The 24,571-nt window shown below is 46.5% G+C and overlaps 1 protein-coding gene across 2 annotated transcripts in view; it reads left to right on the plus strand.

Annotated features, from left to right (window-relative positions):
- PRKG1 (protein kinase cGMP-dependent 1) overlaps positions 1–24,571 on the plus strand; it is a 508,829-nt gene that overhangs the window by 16,219 nt on the left and 468,039 nt on the right. The window contains exon 1 of one of the 2 annotated variants that reach the window (XM_056352514.1): positions 19,554–20,179. The exons of the other annotated variant lie outside the window; for it this stretch is intronic. Coding sequence (XP_056208489.1) covers positions 19,869–20,179 — 311 coding nt within the window. The 5' untranslated portion in view covers positions 19,554–19,868. Of the gene's footprint in view, positions 1–19,553; positions 20,180–24,571 lie in introns of those variants that run through there. 2 annotated transcript variants of the gene reach the window in all.

Consider the following 24,571-nt stretch of genomic DNA (forward strand, 5'->3'; position numbering starts at 1 on the left):
TTAATTGCCCTAATTGCTCTGCCTTAAATATTTGTTCCACTTTTCAAGCCTGAATTATCTGACTTCACGGTCCTGCTGTTAAATCCTGCCCTCGCTGTTTGCTGGATTAGCTGTCCGTTCTCACGCTTCTCCTGAGCACTTTTCTGACAGTAGCTTGTTGCTTTGAACCTCCACTCCGCTGCGATAAAAACCCCTGGAGCTGGAGACATGCTCAACGAGCTCAGGTTCGTAAGTCAGTCAGTTTACAGCAGCCTAATTACCTTACATCGCTGCGAATGCTTTTTCAACCCAATTTGCAGGCGGTTTAATAAAACTTGCTAAGATCATTTCATGAGATCTGTTTTCCATAGAGCCATATAGATTGACATTCATTATATTGCCTTAATTTCTTCAGCAATTAAATTGAGAATCGCACATTGGAAAGGATGTCCAGGATCGATGTCAAGCTGACACAATTATCTGTGCAATTCCATTACCTGCCAAAAATCTTCACGGAGCACTTCTTTCTTCTGGCTCTCCAAAATGTTTCTCTTGGTATTTCAAAACTCACTGAAGGTCACCAGCAGAGAAAACTTAATGACCCTTTGACCCACGTTTTCTTAAAAATTTGAAAAGCCAGTGTATAAAGACCTGATCCACTCTGTTTTCCAATATTTTGGCTGCCCATAAGACGTATCCCACTTGCTGTTTTATCTGTTAAGATGCTGCCCCATAAGATCATTTTTTTCACTCCAGGGACGTGCCTGATAATGGTATTTTGCCTTCCTAAGGACTATGACCATTGAGTTTACTGTCCCAATCATGCGACTCTTCCTGCCCCCTTCAATTAATGTGAATTAAGTGGAATTTTGGCAATTTTAGTGTTTATAGCTAGGCTGTGCCATTGATGGGCAGGAGACTTTTCTGTCCAGCCCACAGTGTCTTGGCAAAGCTGTGCTCCATTTTTATCATCGAGGCCCTTCCTTCTTTCTCCTTTTATTTTAACACGTTTCTTCATAGTCTAAGGTGCCTGGTCCCAAAACAGAGGTGGTCTTTCACCTGGAGACCATCAGGATTGCTACAGCTGTCTTGCAATATATGGACTTGGGTTGGCTGAAGGCATCTTTATTGCTCTAGAGATGGGGCTACTGCTGGTATATCCTATATAGCTCCTGACATGCTAATCCATATATGTGTGTATACATAGCTCATATATATATATATATACACTAGCACATGCTGTTTAGGTATGTTATTTACAGCTGCCATGCTGACAACGTAACAATGGCTTTGAGTTTGTGTTATTTCTTCTGCTCCTTTTCTCTCTGGTAGTCCCATCACAAGTGTTTCTCTCCCCAGCCTGTATTCTAAGAGGCAGTTTTAAGTAAAAGGATTTGAGGCAACAGCTGAGATGCTGTTTCTGATGCCTGAGTGTGTGTTCACAGCAGAAGCTGCTTGAGCCTAATATTCTACTAATGAAACTATTGAAGCAATGATTTCCCAGTGTGGAGCAAACATTTTCCTCTGACATGATCTTGATCTAGCCTTCAGACCCACGCAACGATAATGGGATAATTATGACCCAGTTTTATGTGCTTAGACTTTGCTTTCATTATGGACAAATGTTTCTAAAGAAGTGAGATGTCATCCTATTAATGGCTGATCTTTAAAAGCTTTAGGTGGTCTTTTATTTTTGCCTTTGCCTTTATATAGATAGTTTCCACTTGTATACATTCAAGGATGTATTCAGCATAAAGTAATTACTGTGTTTATCAGCATGATAAAGCAGGCCTAGCATGCTAAAATAAATGCTAGTTTACTGATCTTTAACCAACAGAAGTGTCCAGGAGGTTAAACAGATTTTGCTTTTTGAGTGTCCTTCTCCTTCAAGAGCACTGAAGGAAAATTCAGGTTCGAAATGAGAAATGATGCAGGTTCATTTGGGACTTGCATCATTGACACCTCTGAAATAAGATCAAGTGCTGTACCACTAGATCAAGTGGTACAGCAATATGATCAGTGAAATAAGAAATATATACAGTGAAATAAGATCAAGAGCATGTACCACTGGTTCCAGCTCAGGGGCTTTGGTGGATTTGCCTTTTGAGGAGCAGCAAGACGAGAAGAAGAAATTCAGGACAGCTTATATGACATGTTATTTGATGGAGGTGAATGCTGGCCATGTTTCCTATGGACCTGTCTTTCCTTCCCCAGCAGAGAGGAGGTTTAGCTGGAGAACAATGGTGTATGGAACTGCAGGAAAGGACCCAGCAGCCCAGAACTGATGGGAGATGTTAAATGAAAGGGGCACGTTTGCAGACTGCAAAGTATATGTCCTTTATAACAGGTAATTAAATGGCATGTGTTCTCATGGATGTTATTTATAGGCTTGGAGATGCGCAGCTACTGGCCTCATGAAATTGTAACACCCCTTTCAAGTCACTGCCTGGCCACAGTTGACAGGAAGTGGAGAGCCAGACCCGTAAGTTAAAAAATCCTGGTGACCAGAACTGTATGTGGAAAAAGGACAGTATTTCAGATTGTGAAGAGCTTCAGAAGCATACCTCTAGTTGTAATAATACCAAGTCTGAGCTGAAACAAGTAGCTAAGCAGGAGCTTTCATATTTGAACTGCAATATGCCCCAGTATAATAAGGATCTGGCTTTGAAAGCAAATGAGAATGCTGATTTTGTGTTTGACTAGTGGTACTGTTTAGTGCCAGGAGATGGATGGGAGAGCCTTAAATGATGGGGCAGTGGGAAGGAAATGGTTACTGTGTGCTTCTCCATATTGATGGCTTTCCTGGGTGCACAGGAATGCACCTTGAAATAGGTCTGAGCCGTGAAATCCCTGGCCTGACAGTGAAAAGAATCATTGAATCATAGAATCATTTAGGTTGGGAAAGACCTTTGAGATCATCAAGTCCAACCATTAACCCAGCTCTGCCAAGTCCATCACTAAACAATGTCCCTGAGCACCACATCTCTGCATTTTTTAAACACCTCCAGGGATGGTGATTCTACCACATCCATGGGCAGCCTGGTCCAATGCTTCACCACCTTTTCAGTGAAGGAAGTTTTCCTTATATCCAATCTAAACCTCCCCCGGCACAACTTGAGGCCATTTCCTTTCGTCCTGTCTCTTGTTATCTGGGAGAAGAGACCGACCCCCACCTGCCTACAGCCCCTTTCAGGTAGTTGTACAGAGCAATTAGGTCGCCCCTGAGCCCCCTCCTCTCCAGGCTAAACAGCCCCAGGTCCCTCAGCTGCTCCTCATCAGACTTGTGCTCCAGACCCTTCACCAGCTTTGTTGCCCTTCTCTGGACATGCTCCAGCACCTCTGTGTCCCCTTTTGAGGTGAGGGGCCCAAACCTGAGCACAGTATTCGAGGTGAGGCCTCACCAGTGCCGAGTACAGGGGGACAGTCACTGCCCTGGTCCTGCTGGCCACACTGTTTTGGATACAAGCCAGGATGCTCTTGGCCTCCTTGGCCACCTGGGCACACTGCTGGCCCATGCCCAGCCCGTCAGCCAGCACCCCCAGGGCCTTCCTCGCCAGGCAGCTTCCCAGCCGCTCTGCCCCAGCCTGTGGGGCTGTGTGGGGTTGCTGTGACCCACGGGCAGGACCCGGCACTGAGCCTGGTTGAACCTCATACAGCTGGCCTCGGCCCATGGGTCCAGCCTGTCCAGGCCCCTCTGCAGAGCCTGCCTGCCCTCCAGCACATCAACACTCCCCCCCAGATTGGTGTTGTCTGCAAACTTACTGAGGGTGCGCTCGATCTCCTTGTTCAGATCGTCAATAAAGACATTAAATAGAACCAGCCCCAGTATGGAGCCCTGGGGGACACCACGTGTGTGACCGGCCGCCAGCTGGATGTAACTCCAATCGCCACCACTCTTTGGGCTCAGCTGTTCAACCAGCTTTTTACCCAGTGCAGAGCACACCCGTCCACACCATGAGCAGCCAGTTTCTCCAGGAGAATGCTGTGGGAGATGGTGTCAAAGGCTTTACAAAGGTCCAGGTAGACAACATCCACAGCCTTTCCCTCATCCACTAGGCAGGACATCTTGTCGTGGAAGGAGATCAGGTTCATCAAGCAGGACCTGCCTTTCACAAACCCATGCTGGCAGGGCCTGATCCTCTGGTGGTGCTGCGTGTGCCATGTGATGATGCTCAGAACAATCTGCTCCATCACCTTCCCTAGCACCGAGGTCAGGCTGACAGGCCTGTAGTTCCCTGGATCCTCCTTCCTGCCCTTTCTGTAGATGGGTGTCACATTGGCTAATGTCCAGTCTTCTGGGACCTCCCCAGTTAGCCAGGACTGTTGATAAATGATAGAGAGTGGCTTGGAGAGCTCCTCCATCAGCTTCCCCATTGCCCTTGGGTGGATCCCATCTGGCCCTACAGACCTGTGTGTGTCTAAGTGGAGCAGCAGGTCACTGACCGTTTCCTCCTGGACTGTGGGGACTTCATTGTGCTCGTCCTCATCCCCATCTTCCAGCTCAGGGGCCTGAGTACCCTGAGGGTTATTTGCCTTACTATTAACGTCTGAGGCAAAGAAAGCATTTTCCCTCACCCTCATCCTTTGTGGCACTGTTCCCTGCTGCATACAATAAAAGGTGCAGATTCCCCTTGGCCCTTCTTTTGTTTCTAATGTGTTTGTAAAAATTTTTTTTTTGTTATCTGTTATGGCAGTGGCCGGCCTGAGTTCTAGCTGGGCTTTCGCCTCTCTAGTCTGTGCCCTGCATAAACTTGTGACATCCTTGTAGTCCTCCAGATTTGCCAGGACTGGTAAAGTCCAGTAAAAAAGACTGGTGAACCTGGGCTATTTGTCCTGGTTTTTTGCACAGCCAATCTCCCTAATTTTTTACTGCTTTTTATCTCAGATGAACTTGGCTGAGTAGTTGGTAGTGCAAGGAAAAAAGGGCTTGTTACACTGTGTGGGAGAACCAGGGATGGATTTGGTCTGGACAGAGCACTAATTTAAATCAGGTTTAAGGCTGGATTGAATAGATGGATACTATGCCATCTCCTTCCTGGTCACAAAATCTTACAGGAGGGAAAGGAGACATGGGAGAAAAGAGCAGGTACAAGCATATGATATATAGCAATACTCATAAGCACGAGGCATGAAGTATAGCAGCATTATCCACGGTCTTTGGTCGCTGTGGAGGATGAAGGCATTACGTACATTGGGCTGCCAGACTGGATTGTATTCTTAGCACTGGCTTAACACCTTCGATAAGGGATGTAACACTGCTGAACAGGATCAACCTAGGGTAACACAGAATATTAAAACCATAATGTGTTATCTCCCTTTAGTCATAAACCACATCACAAGGTTGATGGTGGTCCTGAAACTCCTGGTTTTCCAGCATGTCCGCTGCTGCTGTGCTTATTTAATCCAGTGGAGAGGGAGTGACGCTTGTACTGTGGTGGAGAGGGGCGGTGGGATGCAAGTGCTGTGACTGACCCCACTCTCCATGCGTATGCAGAAGGGATGACCACTGGGGAGAGGCTGCACCAGGCTCTTGAGTACTCACCATGCAGCGGTACTGGAGGATGGGAGGATTTTGAAACACCAGCTGAGGTTATCAGGCAGTCCTTTATTGCTGGAGATTTGACACGTGGATTATTTAAGCGTTATCTTCTACATGAAGGGAAATGTTTGATGATTAAGGCAATGACAGACCCATGTCCTGTAGCTTTGACTTCAGGTTACACATCCCTTGAGACCCTGGTGAAGGAGGTGAAATGCAGAGGACAACCCTTAGCTTAATGCCGGGAAGTGGTTAAAAATGATGAAAAAATATGATGCTTCAGGTGCTGGGGAACGGAGGAAGGTTATTGCAGAGGGAAAAGCTGGAGGGCTGCACAGACCCCAAGCATTCCTGGGAATGAAAAAATGCTTTCAGGTCTGCCTCCCCACCCTCTGCGCTCATAAAAGGACTCATAGACCAGAAATCTTTAAACAGATGGTTTGAATAAGGTAAAGTACATAGCCAGTGGTGCCCTCAGATACATTTGGGTAACCACACCACCCTCTGAGGAGCTCCGCAATGCAACCAGAGGTTGCACTGGCCCGGCGGGACCAGGGGAGGTTGAAAGGCTGCACTGTTTGGACACTGGTATTTTTATCTATTAACCCCTGGGGAAGGATTCCTGGGCGAAAGTTGTCAAACCCCCAAAAACAACTGTTAGGTGGGCAGAGGCGTCTCCTGTATGCTGGCACACATGGCTTGGCAGTGCAAAATATTTTTTCTGTCGGCATGGGTCTTTGCAGCAGCTGTAAATGGAGGGGATGCTGGATGGCTGCAGTGTCCTCCACACCAGTAATGGCAGCGAGCAGCCATTACAAAGAGTGGAAGGGAAGATTTGTGAATAGATATGTTTGGGCAGGAAAAAGCTGGCTCGTTTTGGGATTTTACAACATAAATCTGCTCAGCTGGGGTAGTGATAGGCACCTCAGACCTAACTGGTGGAGTAGGGGAGGTCGCGGCTGAGGTGGCACTGCTAACCTTGAGTTGCAGGTGGAGATGTATGTGATCTACAGCTTTGCTAGGGAGTTTGTTCTCGTGGTTGTTTGCCCTTCATGTACAAAATAGGTGCCTCATTTTTCATTTGAATTTACCTGTCTTCCAGTTCTTATAAAGCCTTTTCCTGCTACTCCAAAAATGGAATTTAATGCTGAACACTTCATCTACATTATAGTGTCCATATAACATAATTAAGTTTTCTCTTAATCTTTTTATTTTCCATAAGCTAAAAAATGTCAAGCCCTTTCTGTGCTTGATGAAGATTTTTTTTTTCAGCTCTCTGGTATTTGCTTGCCTTCTTCAACACCATCTCCAGCTGCTCTGTGTCCTTTTCTGCAGTGGGGATCATAGTGCTTTTTTTGCAGCTTGCAGAGGGCAGTCAGTGGGATGGGTGCAGATAAAGCTGTGGGTGGGTGATGTTCAACGTACCCCCCTTTTTTGGGTGTTCTGATGACCATTCTGTGGCTGTATGGTCTTTCCCTAGCTAGAAACCAGTGCTGTGATTACTGGAAGAGAGAATTATTGCAAAGATTATGGGGGAAGAATGTCTGCTGACTTACAGTCTTGCCCTTTTAAATGCATTATATTGACTAGCCAAAAGAAAAAGGTGCTTAGCAGGGAGATGTGTTTTTTCAGTTTCCTTTGAACTCTCTGGCATCATCTATAAATCAAGTGCTGGACATAGGGAGATTTAATGCATGATGCTTTTTGGTGGCTAAATGCAACCCTTCCTAGTTCCCTCCTGTAATCCCCAGGATAAAGCAGACATGACAGTGGAGCTGGCCCTCATGGGGCAGAACTTGGCTTTGTCTGCCAAGTCTAATAACTGGCATTGACTCTGAACAACTCCTCTGGAAGAGCTATAGGGTATACATAATTAATACCTGGTAAATTATTCAGGCTGGAAATACAGTACATGAATTCAGCAAGCTGACCAGGATACGAATGAGTAATTATGTTAATTAACCCATGCAGCTAGCAGAGGCTGCAATTAGTTCTCATTTTAGGCTACTCTATGTGTTTTAGGAACAGAAATGAGCTAAACATAAATAGAAATAAACTAAAGCCACAATTAAAAAATATGGGTTAAATGATGTGGTTTGAGTGACCAACAGACAAATGTATTCAAATTCAATTTGCTTTATGATCAAATGGCCCTTCTTTCCTTCGGGGGGAAACAGGTACAGTTTTTAACCTTGAATCACTGCTCTTTGCAAGAACTTGAAGATGTTCAAAACTGTTAGTAGCACAAGAAGTCACTCTCCAGACGAAATGCTCCAGTCTCTGCACATTTCTGCTGTTTCTTCCCTATGTGTTGTTGAAGAGGTAGAGGGATGGGGGGAAATATCAATTAAAGTCTATATATATTTAAAACCCATTAGCCTAATGGAAGAAGTCCTAATAATGATGTACAAATTAAAGGTGTAGTTTTATAAACATGTAACTTACCATTCAGAAGGCAGTAAAACCTGAACATATGGTAAAAGTTTTTTCTAACAAAAAGAAAAAAGCATTTAGTAGTTACAAAGGAAAAATACTGCATTAATTCAAAGCTTTGAGTTCAACTAATCAGCACTAACTCTGAGATTTTAGGACTGCAAATGGTCATTGTCCAAACGCTCTGTCTGAATTACTCTCTTGTGTGGATGAATAACACCTAGACTCAAGAAAATAGGACTTTTTGCCAAAAAGTTGGAACTGGTTGCATTGTAGACATATAATTGATTTGCACTATAGGCCTTCATATGGAAATACACATTCTCTGATTTTTTCCTACTTATTTATGTAAGTGTTTATATTCAGATTTGGTTATCTTTTTTTTGTGGTTTTTATTTTCCCTAAAGACATTATGCTGAAAATGTGTATAAGACTCCTTATTTGAATGAGGAAGCATCTGCCATCCTGATTCCTCGAAGGACGTTTCAATAAGTCTGTTGTGGTCTAAAGGAAAATCTCTCGGAGGATTCCTGTTTTCCTTTTGCCCTTGTTTTGTTAATAAGCATTGCTTTTTGCTGTAAAGGTAATTCTTAGTATTGAACTTAAACAGATGCACTATGTTATAGAATTGGAAGAACCCTGTTAAAATGGGTTAATGAGAGAGAAACTTAAGAAATACTTGGGATTTTCCAAGATGAAATGGAAAGGCTTGGCATTTGCCTCTGCTCTGAGCTTTCCCTCTCATCAAGGAATTACTCAGGTGAAGTGAATTCTCCACTGAAAATCTCAAAACCTGCTTCAGCTCTAACGGTTTTGGTGAAACTTTTGAATAGGTTGCATCTATATGCAGATGTTAGTTGCATATTTGGAGGAATTGCATATAGTGCCTCTTTATAAAAAAGCAAGAGAAGAAGCCACAGGTGAGAAATTACTCGTTTCCATTGATGAATGTGTAAGAACATTATTCAAGAACAGGGTTGTGTTGCAAATCGGAGATGTTTGATGCAGTTCTTGTCCACGCAGGTTGATAGAGATGCTTTAATACTCCCTAAGATTTCAAATCCAGCTCAGGCTTTTTAGCAGCCTGTGAACAAGAAATGATTATGGCATATGATTATCAGTTGTTACTTATGCATTCGAAAGAGCACAGATTGAAGAATTTGCTAGGCTGGATATCAGATTCAGGGTTCGCATCTCCAGTTTCATCTCCTGGTTGATATTGTGTTGCTCATTTCATATAGATATCACTGTGGCTTAGCTTCAAAAAAATACCTCTTTCTTCCAGCATCATTACCTGGGCTAATAAAAGGTTTTACCTCTCTCCACAGTGTAAGCTGGGACATGTTTTAACTTATTCTCAGCCAGACTCTGGGCTGACCTTGTTTTGCCACCAAAGAATTGGGTACTGCAGCATTTCAGCCTGAGAATAAATTTATTTCCCTGAATCTCCTAATCTGTTTAGGTTTGATTTGCCTTTTAAAAACATTATTTACCCCGTCTACTGAGTAACTCCTACAAAAATATATAGAAGCTTGAGGGGAAAAAAAACATCTATTTAAATCTTCCATTCTAGTGGGGCTCCTGTATTGATTCTTTCCCCACAATGTAGACCTCTGTGCTCAGCATTTGCTGTTCTGCTGTCCAATCAATACCAATTCCATCTGAAAATCACATTAATGTTTTTTAAATAAGAGTCTGCTTGCAAACTTGAACTTTATCTGTACATCTGAAGAGTTTGGGAAGCCTTTTTTTTTTTTTTTTTTTTTTTAGGTGATGGTTTAATTGCAATTACAGTGATATATGTGTGTATGTATGGTGGTATTAGCATAAATTATTTTATTTTAATTTAATTGACTTTTCTGAGAATTTATGGAGGAGTATAAATGGAAAATGAAAAGATCCAGACTCCTGAGAATGGAATCATTTAAAATCTAAAGAAATGAGACTAAATACAGAATTGTGGTATATAGTGAAAATGAAATGTCTTCCTTTTCCAGATTGGCCATTCAATTGTTCATAATACTAAAAGACAGGATTTTTAGGTTTATGTGTCCTGACTTTTATGTGCATGCTGAGTTGTTGCATGTTATTGTAGTGGCAGCATTTTCCATGTGTTGAGCCAAGAGCCAGGAACTGGTGCTAATCAATGATTTAATGTCTATTACTGAATTGAATCATTGATTCAAACTTCCAGCAAATCATTCTATCTGTTGCATCTCTTCAGGGGAAACACATAGAGGTGTGGTAAAAAAAACCAAACCCACCTAAAATGTGATGTCTGGTCTGCTGGGATTTGCAGGTAGAATTATTACACCTCTGAAATATTTTGCTTGTCAAGTAAACTGGTTATTAAGAAGAGAGAATGCTGTGAGATTTGACTACTGTATGGGACATACAGGGAGACAGTCCTGTGGTTTTATAAATGCCCACTTTTATATAAATATGCTCCTTAATATGCCACGTACTCACTTCTTTAGAGTTGTAGTAGCTAACTCGAGAAAAACTTGTGATATGAATCCTACCTCCTACCCTCTTGCTGAGAAATAGAATATATTAATAGATCAGTGGGAACTTAAAGCTGTGCTTGAGCAGTATGCTGGGCACCCATGGGCTCTTTGATTTTAAATGAACGCGTATTTTTTTTTTCATATTACATTTTGATTGAGTGTTTTTTTGTTGGTTTTTTTTTCTTTTCTGTTTTTTTTTTTTTTAATGTTTTCTTGGGTTTGGTTTTTTTTTTGTGGTGGTGACGATTCAACAAGTGCACCTTAAGCTAGGAGAGCAGGGCAGTAGAGGGCGGCATTACTCCTTGGGTTTCCTGTTTTCTCCTCCCGAAAGAAATGGAATTAAAAAACGGGGGGAAAGGAAGAATGTGGAGAATGCTACGGCTGCCAGAGCTGCAGGCCATGTAAGGGAACGGAGCGGGGCCAAACACCCACCATGCAGGGAGGTGGCACACATGCTATGCAACGTCATGCCCAAATCATGAGCTGAAAACCGTTGTTTTGCTGATAGTCATGGCTTTTAAGCAAAAAAAGAAAAAGAGCAGGTTTAAAAAAAAAATCCACCACAAATTGATGTTTGTGTATCTGTAAAGGAGCAGGGGGATTTTTTAAGCAGGTTGTGAATCTGCACTCTTTTTCTAGGGAGCAGAAATATAAAATGTGTTGCTTTTTTGTCTGCCACAATGCAGATTTTCATGCTGCATACCAGTATCGATCCTTCCTATTCTAACAACACAAGACCCTTTCACAGCATGTCAGATGCTTTGAAGGTGAGTTTGTACACTGAGCTTTGTGTATACAGATAGCATAAATAAGGGTATGAAGAAATTGCCCTGTTGGTTGGCCCAAGCCGTTCAAGTAAAATATAGACAATAAAGCTTCCACAGAAAGGGTTCTTGCAGAGAAGTAGCCTGTAGCAGGTTGATACCAACCTAGAAATCTTTCTTTCTAGAGCACAGAGAAGTAGACCCAAAGTGCATGTTGCCTTTGCAGCATCATCACTTCCAAAGGATTTTTCCTTCCAGGTTTGAGGAAGCTCCAATGAGTTTGTTTCATAATTCCCCAGCAGTGAAGTGTGCTGTTCTCCACCCAGATCAAAGATTAGGAGGTGGTGGGGAAGATGTGCCTGTTTTATGGTGGAGAAGAGTTGTACAGGTGAACTTTCCCAGCATGTTTCAATGCACGTTTTAATACTATGCAATGGAGAGGAGTCAGAGTCAGAGCAAAACCATCTGAGATGGAGCTGGAGCAGAAAAGGCACTGCAGCCCCAGGCTCACACAGCCTGACTTGCCTGTGGCTGGTGAGAAGAGGTGGTTGCACGTCTTCCTCCAGGATGGGGTAGTGGCCATGCAGTGAGCCAGGAGGGAGCCGTGCACCCCAGGGGTGTAGCTCCTGACTCGAGGCAGAAATCGCGCAAAGGTGAGAATGAAAGTGCTGCTCATCTCCTGATTCACCCAGCGCAGCAGGGCAGTCAAAAGCTGTTGGCAATGCTTAGGAAATCAGATGAACACCGGCCTCTGATACTCTTGTGAGTAGAACAATCAGTTCAAGCAACCACTGACAAAGAGAACTGTGAGCATAAACATTTTTACACACACAGAGAGCCCAACGATGATGTCTCCTCAAGCATAAATAAGAAATAGCTGTAGAACTTAGTGGAGTGTGGTAAAACCTTTGTGAAACCCAATGTGAGTCCCTGTTTGCAGGCTGTGCCTCGATGATTCATGGAGATTTCTTGGTACCTTAATGAGCCGGGTCCTCTGTGGGATGCAGCCGTTTATTCTGACCCTTAAATGATCACAGGGATCAAGTCTTGAGTACAAACCTTTTCTGGAAATGCTTTCTGCAAGGAAGTGCTTAGTGTTGCTAGAATTGTGGACATTAACACTTCTAGATACTTAAATGAAAGTTTGGTACTTCAGTAAAGTATCTGTAGTTGCTTAGGGCATGTAGATGTCAGACAAAGACTTCTGAATAAATTCTAGCACAAATATTTTTCTAAAAAGGGGGGCAACTTTCAGTGTGTGCAACTTAAAATTTATCTTTAAAAAACACCAGTCTGTTGTCCAGGCATGTAAAACAGAGATTTAAAATCCATGGTTCGTGCTTATTGTTATAAATACCTGAAACATTCAAATAATAATTTTTAATAAGCAGGGGAATTAATTTGATTACATAAAGAGACAGTGCACTTGTTCTCAATGCATTCATCATAAAATAATGGTAACGCACTGGTTATTTTCATATCAGGGGTAACGGAATACGTGTTTATTTCTAATCCGATTTCAAATATAAATGAATTGTTTTGAAGGTTGGATAAATCAGCCCAACAGACCAAGGCAATTATGGTAGGTGAGTGGTGCATTACTGGCAAGGAGAGATAAGAAACACTATGGGGTCCAAAAGGGCGATGCAAGGGAGCACGTGGAATTGCAAACACTTGGAGCTGGCAAGTGTTTTGCCACCGTTAAACCCAGGAAGTTAAGAAATGGCATCAAGCAGCTTCAAAATGAAGCTGCAGAGATGAGCTGCTATCAATTAAAATAACTTGAGGGGAAAACAAGTCTCTTGCTGTTCATACCTTCCTTGAGTATTTTGCCTTCTACCTCTTGCAACCACAGAACCATGACTAAAAATACCAGCACGCTGCAGAAGGCAACAGAGGTTGGAGAAAGAAAAAGTAACTGCGTGGTAACAGCTTATGAATTTACCTGTGTTTGTGTAGTGTTTTAAAAGTATACCATGAAGAACTGCAGGCTAGCTCACAAAACAAACATCACTTCTGATCAGTGCAAGTTTTTACCAGCATAATGCTGAATACTGATGCAAGAATTGCTATTCCAAAATGTGCCCCTAGAAGCTGTTGTTGCAAGTCCAACACAAAGACAAATGAAGAGATGATCTCACACGGAAAAGGTTAGTGTCAGTGGCTTTGTAAGGGTCTTGCCTCTGAAAAGTGAGGTTCAGGAAAATTCTAGTAGCCTGTGCATGTTGATTGTTCAATGGTGAATGACATTGCAGAGCTCTGTCAGCATTAGGATGTTGTCCCTGTTGTGTGTTTTCGTCCTCGGGCAGTAACCCCACACTGTTTGGTGCGTGGGCTGGATGACAGATGAGCTGCCAAGCTCTCCCACCCCTTCACCATGACACTGAGATATCATACAGCAGGAGGAGGAATGTATGTTGAATAATGAAGATAAAAGGGTCACTGAGCATGGGCTGTTCTGAGTGGTTAAACTCTGGTTGATGAGAAGTGCAAGGAAGCTGGCCTGGCTATCCCAGCCATCTCTCTGTGAAAATCAGATCCAACATGTGGCTTCCACCTTCCTTCAAACATTTCAGCTTTCCCCAGTCTCACAGATATGTGCGTGAGAGCACGAATGAATCTGTTTTTCCAACTACGTCAACTGAATTGATGTTTTCTACAAACTTCACGTCCATTATATCCTGTATCTCAGGGCTGCAAGACTAGATCTGCTTCCTTACATTTAGTTTAATTGGTCCCTGGGTTCATTTGCCAGTAGCTTAAGGCTGAAAGCAAAAGAAAACTGCATTTCCAGGGCTCTCGTCGTCTAAATGCTACTTTTGCTCTACATAGTCAGTGCCCTGGGACTGCTGAGAAAAGAAGAGGCATCGTCAATGTCTCATTGTAGTAGCTGCAAAATAGCACTACGTATTTATGCTGGCAGTTTTCAGAATAAGTTGCTGCTTAACATGAGCCTAAAGAAAATTCTTAAGGTAGCTGAATAATTCTGAAGCTGCTTCTGCCTTGATCCAGCCCATGGGAAAATATGTCTAAGCTCTATTTATGTCTGACCTTGCTGGGCAGTCCAGCCCTTTCTGGCAGGTGGGAAAAAATCAACCAGTCACTTGAGGTGTGCATGGACAGGCGGGATCGGGATCAGGGATGGTGGTTCCCACGCCTGATCTGCCTGGAGATCTGCTGGTATTTGCAGCTCCTATCTAGGGGTGCACAGAAAATGTTTTTACTCTTTCCTGGAGAAATCCCAGCCCCAAAGATTTAATTTGGGCTGAGGATATGAGAAGGAAGCCTGTAGCATCCCCTCCTACCCTGTAGGGGCTCCTGAGCAGCTGAACCAGCCCTGAAGCAAAGGGATGCAGAGACCCACTGCCACTGCATGCAACCATCTGATGGGGTGAGCTGTTGAAAATCCAACTTTCCATGCGATCACGGGGGAAAAGTCCTGGCTTAGGAAGACATCTGTCAGCTGAAGTGTCAGATGCTTTTTGAAGGGCAGAGGATCTGTGGTTTCTATAGACACATAGGCAGGGCTAGTGTGAACAGAGTCTTGTTAGTGGGGCAAAGAAGTCAGAGGAACTGTTTTGGTTGCTCTAATGGAAGGAAAAAGCTTTGAAGGGCTTGTTGAATGTGTATTCAGCTTTTGGATATTAAGAATAATCTATTGTGCAATTTTTATGTAAAACTTATGTTCCTCCCATAAAGATGGCTGATATTCTTCTACTGTTTCAGCTGCGCAGCCCATCCGGCAGGAACCACAGGTACAGGCATTCCTCCAGCCTGGAAAAACAATGAGGGGAGGGTTATCTCTTACCTTGTCAGTGCAATAGGTCCTTCATGCCATCTATTTTTTTCTGGGAAAAAGGCCCATGAAGGAGAACAGTAAACCTGAATCTTAAATCTGAGTCTGGCACATGTGTCTGTGCACATGAGGGGAGAAGGGCTTGAAACCACCATGTTACATGGATAATACACCCATAATGTCTCATCGTTTTGCCCTCATGACACAAACATCAATTTTTGTGTTATGATGCCCCTAATGTGATATTAAAAAGCTAAGCATATTACCAATTGCAGTACAGCACACATTTGTTTTTCTCTTCTGCAGTGAGCATTTGTTTGTACTGTTAATTCATCTTGGGGTATTTTTTTTTCTCTTCTTGTGCACTATTACTCCAAGTGATCCTTGTCCTGGGAGGATTTTGTAGGGCAGGCTGGAGGGGTTCCGTGCTTGGCTACTTCTCAATGTTTCTTGCTGCTAATGGAAAGAATCTACCTACTAAAGGAAAATCGAGATAATCCAGTTGAGATGTTGATGACTTCCAGCACTCAGGAATCAATGGGGTTTAAAAGACAGCACTCACTGCAAGAATGCCCAGCGCTGGGTATCTCCATCCCTTTGGTGGGGAGGAACAAATGGGTTTCAGGTCTCATTTTTAGAGGCTCTGAAAAGGACAAAAATAAGGAGGAATGCCCAATGTAACAAGAAAATAGGGCTTATTTTCAGAGAGAAATGGGGCTGAAGCACTCCACAAATACTGCCAGTTCCTGCTCCTTGTTCTTGGCGAGGCTGCTTTGGCACAGTAGTTCCAGCCTCATCCCTGTCCTTGGGGACTGAATTATTTTCCAGCTGCCCCATGCAAATCTGTAGGGCATCATGGCCCCAGAAAGAGCTACCAGAGGCACTCTGGGGCAAAAGGCAAAAAGAACGGCTAAATGTGCCCTAGGGAGGAGTTAAATGGGCTCATGTTTCAGTAGGTGGCACTCCTTCCTCTGCCTCAGGTACTGGCATGCATTTCATGTGCATGGTGGAATAGCAGGTAGCGTCTCACAGATGAGATGAGGTGACTCTCAGGGGTGAACTGCAACTTGAGTTGGTTATAGCATGCTTTTGCAAGAGTTCAGCTCATGTACATGCTGTTTTCCTTCTAGATCCCTGTATTTTTAGTCTTTCCTTCGTCATATCATAAAGGTGTTGCTGTGAGTATATATGTAGGGAACACATTCTGCTTTGCAAGTGGCTGTGTCCCAGCAGCAGGTAGAGTCCCATAGGTCACGCACCTTCCCAAATCTACACAAAGCCACAGTCAGCAGAGAAATACATGGCAAAATCCAAGCGGTTCAACTTTCTACCACAGGCTGATCTCCCGTAGGTATTTTGGGAAAAGAGTAACAAGTGGATTTGAGTGGATTAGGCAGAGGGAACAAAAAAATCCTTCCAGGAGGAAGAAAATGTTTATGTATGTACTCAGTGATGCATCTCCAGCTTCTCCATCCCTGCTATCCTGGCTGGCTGTAGCAGGGTGACATTTACTTGTCAGTGATCCCACTTGCTACCTGAGCTTTGACTGGCGAGCCCAGGGTGATGTCTGCAGAATAGAGAACTTTCAAATATGTTTTTAGCTTGGAAGATGGCAGCTGAGTGGGTGCATTTGGTGACAGATGATCCTTGAAAGGTTTAGAAGCAAAGCTATTAAAACCTCAGAGCTGTGCAGAAAGGAAATATTGTGAGTACCTCAGAGCCTGTTCGAACAAACATCCCTGTTTCATGTGATTCCCATCGGCAAGCCCTGGCACACAGTGTTTTGGGGCAGAGAGGACACTGTCTGCAGATGCTCTTTTTTTGCTTCCTGCTTACTTGACATCCAGACACAGAATCCCAGTGGCCAGATCAGAAAAAGGCTTTGGGGCAACCATAGCCAAAGGCTCCCTTAACAAAATGCAAGCAGCTTTGCCCTGTCCTCCTGAAACCAAGCCAGTTGGTGCATTCCTGCCATTCTTCTCCCTAAAGCTGTTTCTTTCCATTCACTGGATCGGGAAGACAAAGCAGCTGCTCTCGAGTCTTGAGATTTTTTTATTGGGAACTTTAAGTTGAAGGGAATGGGATCAGAGGTTTTATTTTTATTGGAGTGGGGCAGTACCCTGTGATCCCTGAGATTACACACCAGTCAGTAACAGGAAAGCCTGAAGTATGAACCACAGAGAGAAGATCTGCACTCTCCCAATGATTTCTTTGGGAGAGCAGTAAGCAGCCAAAAATAGGCAACTACCCGCTGCCTTCCTGCGGCAGAACTTGGCTGTCAGGTTGTGAAGCCCTTTAGGCTGCTTTGGCCTCATGCTTAAATCATGCTTGGACTTGACAGCTGCTGGTTATAGTCCCAAATCAAAAACTGAGCCATGAAAATCTCTCTTTAGACCTCATAGGTCCTATGAAAATCTGCTTCCCACCTGTAAATAAGTTATTTTCTTTAGATATACTCAGCTAAATTCCTTGCCAGTTTTATTTCCCAGAATTTCTCATGGTTTCTTCTGGATCCTTTCAGGTCTAGGTACTGTTGTCTCAGTTTCAAGCTGTGTACCTCTACTAGAAACCAGGTAATGTGACTTCACCACTTGCCATTGAGAAATTATGCACAAATTTCCTCTCAGGGCTGTTACTCTTTAGAAGCCTGGCAGGCTTCAGTTAATTGTATCACCATCTTCCTTGCCCAGAAGTTGGTATCACTTCTCTAGGGACAAAAGCAATAAAACTTTAAGTATGTCAGCTAAATGCTATTAAAATATTTTATTTATTATTGATTTCTAGTTTGTAGGCAGCAGGAATGCATCTATTTAATGCCAGTCTTCTTTAAAATGGAAATGTTCAGAAGATATTTGGTACTTTTGTTCCTAGTGAGTTATACAAGATTGAAATGGAGGGAATATGTAGTAAAAAATGCTGTCTGAACTTAAAGCATGTTGGTAACCCATGAAAACAACCAGGGTACTTTGCTTTTGTGCCTGGCACATATGTATCAAGGGGAAGGAAAACTGAAGCGTTTTGCATAACCCATTTTTTTTTTAACATGCATCTCAAAAATACATTGAAGAACCTGCAAAGCCTCATGTTTATGCACAAAGGCCAGGCCCTTTCAAACAAGTGATGAGCAGGGAGCAGTTGTAATTTCTCATCCGTTCTTTTTTTTATATATATAATTGATTTTAGAAAGACCATCTGCAGGTTGAAAGCTGGAACTTTGGATTCAGCCAAGCACTAGTATGTAACAATTAAAAAAAAAAACCAAACCCACAAACAAAAAACAACCGAAAAAGCTCAATCTCATAAACAGTCTCTGTCTGGATGCTTCATTTCCAGCTAATGCCGGAATGGGAGGTCTGGACACACTGCTAACAGCAGCTACAAACGCAGAGGTACCACCCACCTCCAAAAAATGTATCCATGGCTGCATCCTACCTCTCTCCTCCCAAAATCAAACTCCCAAAGAGCGAACTGAAGCAGCTGCTTCTGCTGCCCTGAAAACATGAGCATGAAACTGTGCCCGTGCCCCAGCGCTGTGGAAGCTTGCGCAGGGCACCTGGGCCTAACTAGTCGTGGGGTTTTTTTTACCCCTGACTCCTCCAGACTGTGCAGTCTTATTGGGAAAGCCCCAAACCAGCTATTTTCTTGCCTACAAATCCCTCTTTCTGCCCTGGAGGGCCAAGCCCAGGAGCTGGGTGTCACGGCATACATTGCTGTCCTTTCTACGCTTGGCAAGCACAGGGAAGACAAAGGAAAACAGCCATTTGGCATTGAGGGCTCAGCCGATACGGCTCATTTAGTTTATTTTTGGGTTTTTTGAGCTGCAGACCTGTAGACTGTATCACATAGGTACCGGCGTGTGTAGCTGTTTGTTGGCATGCAGAAAATCCTAGTGCATGAGCCGTTGTGCTCACACCCTGGGAAAATCCTATTGTGTTTGGTATTGCAGAAACTAGCTTATGCATTCTTGTGGGTATTGGGGCTACACAGAAAGTCTATTTCCCATTTTTAATTGAGGGTTTTTTTTAGTGCTCTGAAACCCATATGCCCTACCTCCAGGCTTTTCCAGTGCAGAGCTACTTGACTGACACTCATGTTAAAATCTGGGTTTTTGGAGCCCAAACGTTGCTGAGACTGAGGAGGGGCCATGCCAGGCACTGGCTTTACCTTCAGTCAGAGGAGACAACAAAAATCGGCGCTTTTTTTTTCAAGAAAAAAACTAAACGGGAGATAAACGGGGAAAGTTGCATAGGAGGAAAGTAGCACCCTTGATGGGAGCGGAGGATGGGAAGGGAGAGGACCAGGGGACACCCTGAAAGCGGGACGAGGAGGGCAGGTTTGTGCAGCCATCTCCCAGGGTTCGGACCTGTTTGATGGCCTCCTCCTCCCTCCTCGCTCCCGCCGCCCCGGAGGGAGCCGCCGGCCGCCCCCTCCCTGCATCCCCCGCCGGGCGACCCCGCGGGCCGGCGGCGGGGGGCGTGGGCGGCGCGGGGAGCCGGCGGGGCCGGGAAGGAGGTAGCGGGGAGTGCATGTGCATCCTCGCAAGCGCCCCTGCCTCCCTCCCTGCCGCCTTCCCTCCTTCCCTCCCCCTCCGCGTGTGTGTGTGTCTCCCGCTCCCTCTCCAGCCTCGCCTGACGCAGGCGGATTGAAATCGCCCCTAACAACCCGGCTCCGGAGCGCGGTGCCGGCGGCGGGGGTCCGGCTGCGGCGGGGCCCCGGCGGGCAGCGGGGCCGCGCCGGGCCGGGCCGGAGGGGGCGGCGGAGGCGAAGTTGGCCCAAGTGCGGGGAGGCGGCGGGCGGCCCGGGTGGGAAAGTTGCCGGGAGAGGCGAGGGGCGAGCGAGGCGCCAGGACCATGGGCACTTTGCGGGATTTACAGTACGCGCTGCAGGAGAAGATCGAGGAGCTGCGGCAGCGGGATGCGCTCATCGACGAGCTGGAGCTGGAGTTGGACCAGAAGGACGAACTGATCCAGAAGCTGCAGAACGAGCTGGACAAGTACCGCTCCGTGATCCGGCCCGCCACCCAGCAGGCGCAGCAGCAGAGTGCCGGCACCTTGCAGGGAGAGCAGAGGACCAAGCGGCAGGCGATCTCGGCCGAGCCCACCGCCTTTGACATCCAGGATCTCAGCCACGTCACCCTCCCCTTCTACCCCAAGAGCCCACAGTAAGCAGGGGGTTCACCCCGGGTATCCACCGCCCGCGGGGAGCGGAACGTTCAGTGCCTCGCCTCTCCCCTCGCCTCGCCCCCTTCTCCCTTCGCTGCTGTGGGGCAGCCGGCGGACGCCGCTCCCCCTGCATCCCCCGTCCTCGCTGCTGCCGCCCGCCGGGGGGAGCCGGGGGAGGCGCGGAGCGGAGCCCCGAAGCGCGGCTGCCCCGGGTGCCGCCCGCCCCCGTAGCCTCCCGGGTGGCCTCGCGGTCCGCGGGGTGGGAAAGTTGCGAGCTGCGGGCTCGGGGGGGAACGTGCGCCAGGAGTGAGCCCCCCGGTATGGGGAGAGCCGCTCCCCCGGCCCGGCCGCGCCCCCAGCCCGCCGGGGGGGCACGGGGGCGAGCCCAGGCAGGGGCGGGCGGTCACCGGGGGAGTTTCTGCCACCGGCGGGTTGAGCCGGAGCGCACCGCGGTCTCGGGGGCTTTACTGCAGCGGGAGGGGACGGGAGGAACTCGGGGGTCTCTCCCCTCCGGGGAGGAGCGGCGTCCTGCAGGGAGCGACTCGCAGCGGGGCGGGCGGGGAACTTAGGTGCCCGGCGGGGTGCGGTGCCCGGGTCTCCAGCAGCCTCCTCGCCGCCCTGCCTGGCCTCCTTCGCCCGCTGGGTGCTGGTGTGTTGCGGGGGAGGAAGGCTGTGGCAGGGACTCGTTGCAGCATCCTGGTGCGGAGCAGCGTGTGCGGGGGGTGGCGGGAAAGTTGTGGGGAACCTTGGCTCCCAGCTCCCTGCACGCCTGGGAGATGCGCTGCCCTGGTTTCACACTTGCGGGAGACGAGGTAAATCATAGCGAATTAATGGAGAAAATGAAGACCTCCCAGGAACGGGATCACCTCCCCCCGCTCAGTATCTTTTCCTAGCCAATAAATCGCAATGCATTTGGTTCAGCACTCCTTAAGGGGGGGGTGGGGAAGAGGAAAAACCGAGATTATTTGCTGCTGAAGCGCCTGGCTTCATGTGCAAGCACAGCGGAGAGGGCTGCCCGGGGCTCGCCTCCCCCTGCCCGCTGCTGCCGTGCCGTGCCATCCGCTGGCAGCAGCCGGGGCTCGACCTCCCCGTCGCCGCTGCCGGTCGGTGGCCAAATCCGCCTCTCCCTTGAGGTCGGCATCTTCCTTGATGAATTAAACGGGGCGCTGGGGTCGTGGAGGATCATTTGAGGCATTCTGATAGTTGAGGTTGTTCTTGTTTTGGGTGGGCTTTGGGATGCAGGCCCCCCCAGCCGCTCGTTAAGGCATATGGCGGATGGGGCCCTCGGCCTCTCAACGCTGTATTGCTCCAGCGAGGCCCCTCCGGAGCCCCAGGCGGGACATCACCAGCTCCACCTGGGTGCGGGCTCGCTCCCGGGCCGAGGCGATGGCGGGGCGGGCGGCGCAGGTGCTGCAGGCGGGGCGGGGCAGGGCAGCTGCGCGGGACGATGCCCAGGTGCTCCCCATTGCCCCAGCGGGGGATGCTGGGGCAGGGGTTGCACTGCCTGTCTGCCTGCTGCTGCTGGGACTCGGTCCTTTCCCCCGGTAGGTTACGGGTCGGGGGTCCTGCCCGCGCCGCCTCGGCCCTTCCCGCTGTCATGGCGGGGCCCCACCGTATCCTGGCAACCGCCGCGCCGGGGCCGCCCGCCCAGGGAGGGCGGCCACCATGGGCCGGCCCTGCCGCCGCCCCGGGACCCTCCGGTGGGCCCGGCCGCCGTGTGGCAGGGCGGCGGCTGCCGGCTGTCCGTCCTGCCCGCCCACTCCCCCCCCATTCCTGCCGCCGTTTCTCCACAGATATTTTGCCCTTTTAAGGCGAACGGCCGCGGCTCCGGATTCAGAAGGGCGGCTGTGGTGGAGCGAAAAAACCCAACAACCGACACCAGCCCCCCAAAGCGAACAAAATCCGCCCGTTGGGCGGGGGCCGGGCCCTGTCAGGCGAGGGACGCCTTCCCCCGCGATCGGGTGGCGGCTGAGGTGTGGGCGGGCAGGTGGGTCTGTGCAGGCCCTGGTGTAGCTGGTAAACCTTTGAGGTGGGATAAGGCAGCCCAGAGGCATTAATTTCCTTGGTTAAGCTGTAGGACAGCATATTGTATCCAAAAACGCTTATTTTTCTGTCAGGGACATGTGTGCTTTTGCCCCTTGGCGCCCTCAAAGCGTGAACCGAGCTTTCCGGAGCTTGGGGAAGCGCTTCAGGTTTCAGCAGAACAAGCCTGGAGCCTCTGCCGTGTACGGTGAAATATGTAGGATGCCTGACAAAGCCTTGAATTAATGTTTTCCACTTGAATTTTAATTGCTTGTTGCGTAAATGCCTTGCTGTAGCGTCATGTGGAGTGTAATGCACGGCACCCACCTGAGGGAGTATTTCATATTGACCTTCTGTGGTCAATGCTCTAATACTATTTATAATATTTAAGTCAGCTTGCAGCTTCAGACCTTATCGCTGAGGTGGAAGAGATGTTAATGGCTTCAGGAGTACACGTTACTCTGGGAAGCGTTCACTGTTCTGCTTCAGCTGTCATGTTGAATTGGCGGGAAGCCCTCAAAGCCTGACACCCAGGGACGGGCACCTGCTGAGGTGGTGTGATGTCTTCTGGATTTAGATGGTCATCTCAGGTGCTTACCTAAATATGTAGCTGCACTGATGAGCACTTCTAATCTGAGCATCCCAATGGAAAGGTGGATACGGGTACATAAAAGAAAACGTGAGCTGTACGTTTTGCTTACCTGTGGTTCTCGTGATTAAAATACAATCCATATGACCTGCTCTGCTCATGGTAGATATACCCGGGAGACTGAGTGAGAAAGTGCGAGCAGTCTAGTTTATTTGGGATCATTCTAAATTTTGATATTTTTTCTTATACTTTTCTACATATGACCACAAACATGGCTTACATAGTGCTCATAAGTGGTTGAGGAAGATTGTTGTCTTGATTAAATGAATGTGACATGATCTTGAATGAAGCTCTGATGTTCAAGATAATTATTTGTGGTGGTACTGGGGGTTAAGGTGGAGAGGACCTGAAAGCAGAGCAGGAACTACCAAACCATGCAGACAAGGGTTGACTTTTTTTGTCCCGTTCATGCCAAACCTCAGTGACTCTTGGAGTAGTGGCATCCAACCTTTGGTTTTGACAAGCCATCAAAGTATCAGCCTGTTTTCCAGCATTATAGAACAGTAGGAGCACCAAGAAGACACACAGGAAATCTGCAGTTGCTTGGTAGCCTGTGTTTATTTTTGCCAAAAAAAAAAAAAAGTGGTGCTGGGTCTGCTCTCCTGATGAGCACGTAAGGCAGCTGGAGATTGGTAGGAGCAGAAGTAGTAGAAAGTCAGTTAGATGTGAGGAGGGGTGATCACCAAGGCTGTGGTAGACTTGGGATACCTGTGGGTCTGACTCTGTGGTGAAGCATCTATGTAAGCTACTGTGATGTCACGTAGAAGATTCTGGGTTATAAAAATAAACTCTGAATTCCTTTCAAGTGTGGAAGTAAATTGTCTCATTCAGAAAAATGCCTTAAATTTCCTGCAAGGTCTTCCTTTGCACACAAAGGCCACCATTTTAGATGCCTATAGTTTGTTTGTTTTTTTTTTTTTAAAGTAAACACAAACCTGTCTTTTTTTAAGAGGATTAAGAGTTTTAGTTGCTGTTGCAGGGTTGGGCTTATTTTGCCTCTAAAGTTTTTTAAATATGTGAAATGTGACTTTGTGGGTTCACATAAGGGGTTTATAGCTAAAATCCATAGAGGGATGCATCCTGCCATTTTCTTCCAAGTTACGAGACCAGTGAGAGAAGTCAGGCATTGGCATCGTTATCAGTTTTCCTATTCAAGTAACTGGAAGCCAGTTGTCTAAAATAAGTGTCTCTTTCTTTCTCCCACCAAAGGAAATAACTTGCAAGAAATGACTGGAGTAAGTGGGCACAGACTGTGGAGAAAGCTGGGTGGTTTTCCATGGTAGAAAAATGCCATGACAAATCCTTATCTCCTCTTCATCTTCTAAAATTGCTGCTCTGTTTGTTTTTGCACACCTTTGACCTCTCGCAGGATATATCCTGGCTGCTAACAGCCTGTCAGCATGAAAAGAATAGTGTGAGACAGAGTTTGTACCAACTGTTACTCCAATTATGATTTTACAGAGTTGCAAACCAAAGAATAGCCTTTTTAACTAGGAAGCTTTAACTCTTGTCTCTTCTCTTTTGTTGTTTTGTACTTGCCATGGGAAAACACCCAGGACTTTAATGTTAAAATGCTGTTTCATTTGGTGATTGGCAACAGCTGTATGCTTTTTTTGAAGTGTATAATCAGTGTATTTTGTTTTCCAGAAGGGAAAAAAAAATTGTAGAAGCAGAGTATAAAACAAAGTGGAGATTCATGAGTGTAAAGAAATGTATAGGG

Source organism: Falco biarmicus, chromosome 9, assembly GCF_023638135.1.
Source record: "Falco biarmicus isolate bFalBia1 chromosome 9, bFalBia1.pri, whole genome shotgun sequence".
NCBI lineage: Eukaryota > Metazoa > Chordata > Aves > Falconiformes > Falconidae > Falco > Falco biarmicus.